Source organism: Pelophylax lessonae (assembly GCF_965119305.1).
Source record: "Pelophylax lessonae genome assembly, chromosome: 13".
NCBI lineage: Eukaryota > Metazoa > Chordata > Amphibia > Anura > Ranidae > Pelophylax > Pelophylax lessonae.
The window spans coordinates 7,111,091-7,120,278 of NC_138780.1; the positions used below are offsets into that span (position 1 = coordinate 7,111,091).

At 43.1% G+C, this 9,188-nt stretch overlaps 1 protein-coding gene across 1 annotated transcript in view; it reads right to left on the reverse strand.

Moving 5' to 3' along the window:
* The window catches only part of ITGA10 (integrin subunit alpha 10), a 64,759-nt gene extending 58,756 nt beyond the window's left edge, over nucleotides 1-6,003 (reverse strand). Inside the window, exons 1-2 of the mRNA XM_082275324.1 lie at nucleotides 5,905-6,003; nucleotides 379-490 (exon numbers count right to left, since the gene is read on the reverse strand). Of these exons, the coding sequence (XP_082131450.1) occupies nucleotides 379-490; nucleotides 5,905-5,956 (164 nt within the window). The 5' untranslated portion in view covers nucleotides 5,957-6,003. The remainder of the gene's footprint in view (nucleotides 1-378; nucleotides 491-5,904) is intronic.
* Between the last annotated feature and the right edge of the window lie 3,185 nt (nucleotides 6,004-9,188).

Sequence of the window (9,188 nt, forward strand, 5' to 3'; positions counted from 1 at the left end):
TCACATCTCAGATCCCACGGATAGGAAGCGGGGGTCCCCCGGGGGGGGGGAGGGGGGGTATATACCATACGCTGGGCCGCCAGCAATAAAGAGAACCAAGACAACCTGTAAGGGTGGGAATGGGGAGCCGATTTCCTGGCTGTCATCCTCCGACCCGTTCTACCAATGCAAGTCTACCAGTCATGGTGATCCCCCCCCCCCCCATATCATCAGAAGATTGCCAGGTATAAAGCCAGAGCATCAGAGTGACAGCCAGGAAATCGGCACTGAAGCCAATGGATCACCATAACAGCCAGACGGTTGGCATTTTCATGCAGCAATGGGCTTCCCCATGGGCTGAAGAATGAGAATGTGGGACAATGCGGAGGACTGGCTCACCATTTCTGTCCGTCAGCTTCATACTGGAGAACCGCGTAGCCGAACTGAGCCTCCTCCGGGCCGCGGAACACCTGAGGGCGCTTCGTGTCGATGTTGAACGCTGCAACAAGGCCTGGAGGGGGGAAAGAGGGATTAATAGGGGGCGCTGTCGGGGGGGGGGGGGGGGTAATAACCAACCCCCACCAAACATTGAAATATAGTTCCTGGGTGGAGTGACCCTTTAACACACAAGCAGGCAGGCTTTGCAGCATAATTATATCATAATAATAATAATAATAATAATAATAATAATAATAATAATAATAATAATATACTACTACTAATAATAATAATTTTATAATAATAAAAAAATAATAATAAACAATAATTATATAATAATAATAATATACTACTACTAATAATAAATAATAAGTTTATAATAATAAAAAAAGAATAATAAACAATATAACAATAATAATAATTATTATATAATAATAATACAAATTAAATAATAACAATTAAATAATTATTATTAAATGATAATAATAATACTAAAACGTCATATTTAATATTATTATTATTCATTTTATAATATTAATAAATAATAATAAAAATAATAATTATATATTAATAAAAATAATAATTTTATATTGATAAAAAAATAATAATCTAATAATAATATTATTAATAATTTTATAATACTAATTATAATAGGAATAATAATTATATCATAAAAATTAAATAAAAAAGTTAAAATAATAATATTAATAATATTATAATAATATCAATAAAAAATTATATAATAATCAATTTGAAATAATAAGTTAATAATAAAATAATAATAATAATTTTATATTGATAATAAAAAAATTATAATTATCTAACAACAATTTTACAAATTTTATAATACTAATAATACTAATAAAATAAAAATGTAATAATAAAAAAATTACAAAATAATAATTTAATAATAATCTAATAATAATAATAATTAAATAATAATAACAATAATAATAAAATGAATTGTATAATAATAATAATTATATAATAATGATAATATTAAGTTAATAATAATAATAATGTAATAATAGTATTAAATAATAATAATAATAATAATTATATAATAATAATATTATTATTATATATGGGATGTCAACAAGTATTTCCCAGCATGCTGGCTAATCCTTTCTTTGTTGTACAAATCGGTTATTGGGGGTGTACTGGGTGGAGCCAGGACTCACAAAAGTGGGCGGAGACATCCAAAATCTCCAGGTGTGCATGACTACCTGTTGGGGTGCCCAAGACATATTAGGAACTAACTTCGCCCACCAGGCACCGGCTCTCACTATTGGACGGGCTGACAACCATCCAGCATAACATTAAGTCCGCGCTCACAATTCATGCGATTTGTGGACGTGTGCAAAAGTGTGCGATTTCGCACGCGTTTTTGAAATGCGCAAAAGACAACCATTGCACCGGTGTTGGTATCGGTAAAGACCCCCCCAAGGGGTGCTAAAAAAAACTTTTCACTTTGTCAAGTGAAAAAAAAAATCTGCAACAAACAGTGGAAAAAAGCACCAAGTTTTGCGCTCAGAATGAGCTGCTTTGCCATGTTTGTTGCGCATACGGCAGCCAATTGACGTAAAAAAGAGCGCAAAAAATGAACGACCACAAAACACCAAATGTCAATGCAGCCTAAGGTGTCTGTGAGCGCTACTCAACGCATTTTTGCGCATTTGTGCGCGCCACACGCATGAGGCAGTCTTTTGATTTCAATGAGCTGCCCTACATGCGACAAACGCACCAAAGTCGCTCATATACCTACTTTGAGCATCAAGTTTTTTGTGTTTTTTTTTTTTGTGCCACTTTTTTGGTCACACTTGTGCGAGAAACTTTACCGAGGTGTCAGCCAGTCGCACACCATGGTGAGTCAGAGTTGGGTGTGCGATTACGCCCCGTGACGTAATGTTTCCTTTGTGACTTTATACATTTTATTTTATGTTTTATTACATTACAGATACAAAGTAACAAATAAAGTCAATTATAAACAGAGAATTGATACATAGAAATATTATAATCAAATACAATCAGAGGTCAGAATATTGTTACAAATAAGCAAATACTTTCCTCTCTATGAAAAGCTTTTAATACATTGTATCTACAGCCAAAACTATGGTTTGATTTTTAGGGACACACCAGGATGTAAGAAGAAATCTTCCAAAAGTGAGGACTTGTCACCAGAACAAGTGTCCCCATTGGAAGTTCCCCCTCACTTCCTGTCCCAGGGAAACAACAGGATGTAAGAAGAATTCTCTCATAAATTGGGGCTCTTGTTACCAGAACAGGTGTCGCCATTGGACGATTCCCCCCACTTCCTGTCCCAGGGACACAACAGGATGTAAGAAGAAATCTCTCAAAAGTGGGGGCTCTTGTCACCAGAACAGGTGTACCCATTAAATAAATTCCCCTCACTTCCCGTTCAAAGGAAACAACAGAATATAAGAAAAAATCTCTCATAAGTCGGGGCTCTTGTTACCAGAACACGTGTCCCCATTGGAAGATCCCCCTCACTTCCTGTCCCAAGGAAACAACAGGATGTAAGAAGTCTCTCATAAATTGGGGCTCTTGTTACCAGAACAGGCGTCCCCATTGGAGGATTCCCCCCATTTCCTGTCCCAGGGACACAACAGGATGTAAGAAGAAATCTCTCAAAAGTGGGGGCTCTTGTCACCAGAACAGGTGCCCCCATTGAAAAATTCCCCTCACTTCCCATCCCAAGGAAACAATACAAGAAAAAATCTCTTATAAGTTGGGGCTCTTGTTACAAGAACAGGTGTCCCCATACGAAGATCCCTCTCACTTCCTGTCCCAGGGACACAACATGATGCAAGACGAAACCTCCCAAAAGTTGAGGCTCTTGTCACCAGAACATGTGTCCCCATTGGAAGATCCCCCTCACTTCCTGCACAATTTTCTGCTCAAATATAAAAAAAAAAAAAAAAGGTTCCCGCACTCTGCGACCGTTGCAAATTGAGTGGCATAGACTACAATGTTAAATCACAAAAGTCGCAAGAAAGTCGCACAACTTTTGGGTTGCAGCAGCAAGAACTGAGCCTTATGGTCCTGCAGCCAACCCCCCTCCCCCTCCCCCACATGGTGGAACACCAGGGCCCAGTCGCAAGTGCGACCTATGTGACCCTGGTAGTTCCGCCACTGGGGCCTCATAACGCAGGAGTTTTCTACGTTGTGCCACATATCCGCCAGCGACCTTGTTGGTACCAAGAACTCGTCTCTCGGGACCCATTCACAGCTGCGCATGGCATTAGCGTGCTGTAAAAACGCACAGAGCCTTCGTTAAATGAGGATTATCGCTAAACGTGACCGCTTTTTATATCTCGCCGCAAGTAAAGTTTGGCCAGATGTGTTAAATTTTCTCTGCCGAGTTAAACTCGGAGAGGGGACCGGTGGGCCGGGGTAGCGGTGGTGGGTCGGGGGCGGTGGGCCGGGGGGGGGGGGGGGGGGCGGTAGGGTCAAAGGTTCCCGACATTGTTATTAAAATTCCTTGTCTTTCCCGGGATGGTAAATTATAGGCTGGATGCAGCTGGAAATACACACCGAGAGTACACAGATATAAATATATCTCGCCCACAGCGCAGGATGATGGCTGGAGGGCGGCCATGATGCGCACAGCGATGAAAAAGGTGCAATAATATACACAAGACACAGACGGGGGGGGGGGGGGAGGGGGGTCAGCGAGTTCATCGCCCATTATAGGAAAATAGGCCTCCACCAATGTCTGTACACAATAATTGAGCATAAAATAGACATGCAATAGATCCCGGGTACATATTATTACAAAAAGATTCCAAAAAGTTTCTAAATAGCCTTCTGTAAGCTTAAATGTATGATAATAACCAGTTTCCGGAATCTCAGAATCTCGGAATCTTAGAATCTCAGAATCACAGGATCTCAGAATCACTGAATCTTAGAATCTCAGAATCACTGAATCTTAGAATCTCAGAATCACTGAATCTTAGAATCACTGAATCTTAGAATCACTGAATCTTAGAATCACTGAATCTTAGAATCACTGAATCTTAGAATCACTGAATCACTGAATCTTAGAATCTCGGAATCACGGAATCTCAGAACCTTAGAATAACAGAATCTGAGAATCTCAGAATTTTAGAATCACAGATGATCTCAGAATCACGGCATTTCAGATTCACAGAATCTTAGACTAACGGAATCTGAGAATTTCAGAATCACAGAATTTCAGAATCACTGACTCTCAGAATTAGGGAATGTCAGAATCCCATACTCTCAGAATCACGGAATCTCAGAATCTCAGTCACGGAACCTTAGAATCTAAAAAATCCTGCAATCACAGAATCTCAGAATCACAGAATCTCTGAATTTTAGAACCACAGAATCTCGGAATGTAAAAAAAATGGGAAACTATCATTATACAGGACTCCCTGACCCAGCGCAGGTCAGCTCAGCCTCCGGTAATCCTAAAAGGATGATAACCAAAAAATACAATGTGAAATGTTTTTGTACAGAATCACAGAATCTCAGAGTCCCAGAACTTCAGACTCGTGGAATCCCAGAATCCCAGAATCTCTAAATCACGGAATCTCAGAATCACAAAATCCCAATCTCAGAATCTCGGAATCTCAGAATCCTGAAATCTCAGAATAATACAACGTGAAATGTTTTTGTCCAGAATCACAGAGTCACAGAACTTCAGACTCGTGGAATCCCATTATCTCTAAATCACGGAATCTCAGAATCACAAAATCTCAATCTCAGAATCACGGAATCTCAGAATCCTGAAATCTCAGAATAATACAATGTGAGGATTTCACCACCTTAGAGACTGCGGAGAGCCCACTGTTTCCGAGCAGACAGACCCTGTCTGCTAGAGGGTAGAGCATTTGAGGAGGATTGTGAGGTTTTGACACCCTTAGAGACTGCAGAGAGTCTACTGCCTACAATCAGACAGATCCTGGTAGACTTACAAATAGACGAGAGGACCAGCAAAGAACATGAGACTTGTGAGGGTTTCACACCCTCAGAGACTGCGGAGAGCCCACTGTTTCCAAGCAGACAGACCCTGTCTGGTAGCGAGTAGAGCAAATGAGGAGGCTTGTGAGGGTTTGACACCCTTAGAGACTGCAGAGAGTCTACCACTTACAATTAGACAGCCCCTGTCCTGTAGACTTGCAATAGCAAGGCCTGTGAGGGTTTCACATCCTCAGAGACTGCAGAGAGCCTCCTGTTTCCAATCAGACAGACCCTGTCTGGTAGAGATGCAATGAGATGAGAGGAGAAAGCTGAGCAGAGGAGACTTGTGAGGGTTTCACATCCTTGGAGACTGCACAGAGTCCCCTGTTCACAATTCGATCCTGTCTGGTAGACTTGCAGTAGATGAGAGGACCAGCTATGAACATGAAGCTTGTGAGGGTTTCACCACCTTAGAGGTTGCGGAGAGCCCCCTGTGTCCTGTCTGGTAGAGATGCAGTGAGAGGATATTGGGGGTCTTACCTTGCGCAGTGATCAGGCAGAGCAGGATCCGGAGAGGTCTGTGTGTCTCCATGGTCCTGGTTGTGTAGGGAGGGGGGAGATTGTGGTCCTGGTTGTGCAGGGAGGGGATCAGAGATGTTGGGATGGTCTTGGTTGGTCGGGAAGGAGGGGGGAATCTGGGATGTTGGGTGTTGGCGCTCGGCTCTCTCAAAGCTCGCTCTGTCCTCTCTCCCGGCAGGCGGAGACTCTCATTGGCCACTAAAAATAATCCAGGAAATTTTTCCTGGACCTCGGCACACGCAGCCCAGCCTGCAGGCACGGTGCCCGGCTGCCCCGAGGAGCCGACTCCCAGCGAAGGTGGTAGCTGGAATCCAGAGGATCCGACTCTCAGCGGAGGTGGTAGCTGGAATCCAGAGGAGCCGACTCTCAGCGGAGGTGGTAGCTGGAATCCAGAGGATCCGACTCTCAGCGGAGGTGGTAGCTGGAATCCCGAGGAACCGACTCCCAGCAGAGGTGGTAGCTGGAATCCCGAGGAGCCGACTCTCAGCGGAGGTGGTAGCTGGAATCCCGAGGAACCGACTCCCAGCGGAGGTGGTAGCTGGAATCCCGAGGAACCGACTCCCAGCGGAGGTGGTAGCTGGAATCCCGAGGAGCTGACTCCCAGCGGAGGTAGTATCGGGAATACCGAGGAGCCGACTCCCAGCAGAGGTAGTATCGGGAATCCCGAGGAGCCGACTCCCAGCGGAGGTAGTAGCTGGAATCCCGAGGAGCCAACTCCCAGCAGAGGTAGTATCGGGAATCCCGAGGAGCCAACTCCCAGCAGAGGTAGTATCGGGAATCCCGAGGAGCCAACTCCCAGCAGAGGTAGTATCGGGAATCCCGAGGAGCCAACTCCCAGCGGAGGTGGTAGCTGGAATCCAGAGGAGCCGACTCCCAGCGGAGGTAGTAGCTGGAATCCCGAGGAGCCGACTCTCAGCGGAGGTGGTAACTGGAATCTCGAGGAGCCGATTCTCAGCGGAGGTGGTAGCTGGAATCCCGAGGAGCCGACTCTCAGCGGAGGTGGTAGCTGGAATCCTGAGGAGCCGACTCCCAGTGGAGGTAGTAGCTGGAATCCCGAGGAGCCGACTCCCAGTGGAGGTAGTAGCTGGAATCCCGAGGAGTCGACTATTAGCGGAGGTAGTAGCTGGAATCCTGAGGAGCTGACTCTTAGCGGAGGTAGTAGCTGGAATCCCGAGGAGTCGACTCTTAGCGGAGGTAGTAGCTGGAATCCTGAGGAGCCGACTCCCAGCGGAGGTAGTAGCTGGAATCCCGAGGAGTCGACTCTTAGCGGAGGTAGTAGCTGGAATCCTGAGGAGCCGACTCCCAGCGGAGGTAGTAGCTGGAATCCCGAGGAGCCGACTCCCAGCGGAGGTGGTAGCTGGAATCCCGAGGAGCCGACTCTCAGCAGGGACACAGACAAAATATATTCAGTAAAGTGGAGGAAGGTTGGACTAGCTAACAATGTAAATATGTAACTCCTGCCCTGGTGCCCCTTTTTTGCACAGGTGTCACAGACACAGGAAGTGAGGCAAATCCCTCCAATGGGGTCACATGCAAAAAATTTTTTTTTTTTTTTTTTTTTTTAAATTTTGACTGGAGCTTTGATATTTATATTGCTGTCTTTGGCTTCTTGTCCGAGGGATGACTCCACCCACTACTTCCTGCACGGGAGTCACAGGGACAGGAAGTGAGGACCCCATGGGGGTCACAAGCAGAAACAAAAAGCTGATAGAAATGTAAACTTTATGTTTCGGCTGGAGTTGGGATTTGAGGACTTCCTGTCCTAGAAACAATCATCCCCCCCCATGGGTGTATCGGGACAGGAAGTGGGATAAATCACCCGAATGGGGTCACAGGCAAAAACAAAACAACAAAAGTGACAGAAATTTTTAACTTTTAAAAGTTTTAGCTGGCGTTGGGCTTTAATGTTCACAGGAAGTGAGAGAAATCTCCGCAATGGGTTAACAGAGAAAAACAAAAATCGAACAAGTTATTCACTCCTCTTTTTTTCTTAAATGGGTGTCACTGGCACAGGAAGTGAGGAAAATCTCCCCAATGGGGTCACAGAGAGAAAGAAAAAAAAAAGCGACAGAAGTTATTTACTCCTCCCATTTCATATATGGGTGTCACTGGCACAGGAAGTGAGGAAAATCTCCCCAATGGGGTCACAGAGAAAAACAAAAAGCTGACAGAAGGTGTCGCTGGCACAGAAAATAAGAAAACTCTCCCCAATTGTATCATAGAGAAAAACAAACCTGCGTACAGAAGTTATTCACTCCTCCCCTTTCATATATGGGTGTCACTGGCACAGGAAGTGAGGAAAATCTCTCCAATGGGGTAACAGAGAAAAACAAAAAGCTGACAGAAGATGTGTGTAGTGTAGATGTGAATTTTGAGTTCTTCCCCCCCCCCCCCCGGATCTCACAATAAAGAGGTCCTGTCCTGCTTATTTCTATTACAGGGATGTTTACATTCCTTGTAATAGGAATAAAAGTGAACAAAAACATTTTTAAAAAGGGACAATGTAAAAATAAAAAGGTAAAATAAATGTAAAGCGCCCGTCCCTCTGTGCTCGCGTGCAAAAGGGAACGCATATGCAAGTCCCGCCCACATATGTAAATGGTGTTCAAACCACACATGTGAGGTATGGCTGCGATCGTTAGAGCGAGAGCAATAATTCTAGCCACAGACCTCCTCTGTAACTCTAAACTGGTAACCTCTAGAAATTTTTAAAGCGTCGCCTATGTAGATTTTTATGTACCAATGTTTGTCGCCATTCCACGACCGTGCGAAAATCTGAAGCGTGGCATGTTGGGTATCTATTTACTCGGCGTAACATTATCTTTCACATTATAGAAACAAATTGGGCTAACATTAGTGTTTTCTTATTTTTTAATTCAAAAAAGTGTATTTTATTCCCAAAAAATTGCGTTTGTAAGACCGCTGCGCAAATACGGTGTGACAAAGTATTGCAAGGATCTCCATTTTATTAAAAAAAAAAAAATATATATATATATATATATATATATATATATATACATACACATATATATATATACATACACACACACACACACATACATACATACATACATATATATATATATATATATATATATATATATATACACATATATATACATATACATGTAAGCAACTAGCGTCAGAAATAGGCCTGAGCCTTAGGTGGTTAAACAAAAGATCAATTTTTTTTTTTTTTTATCCTTTGCTTTTAAAGGTAGAGAAGAGATTTTGTGTCTTATTGA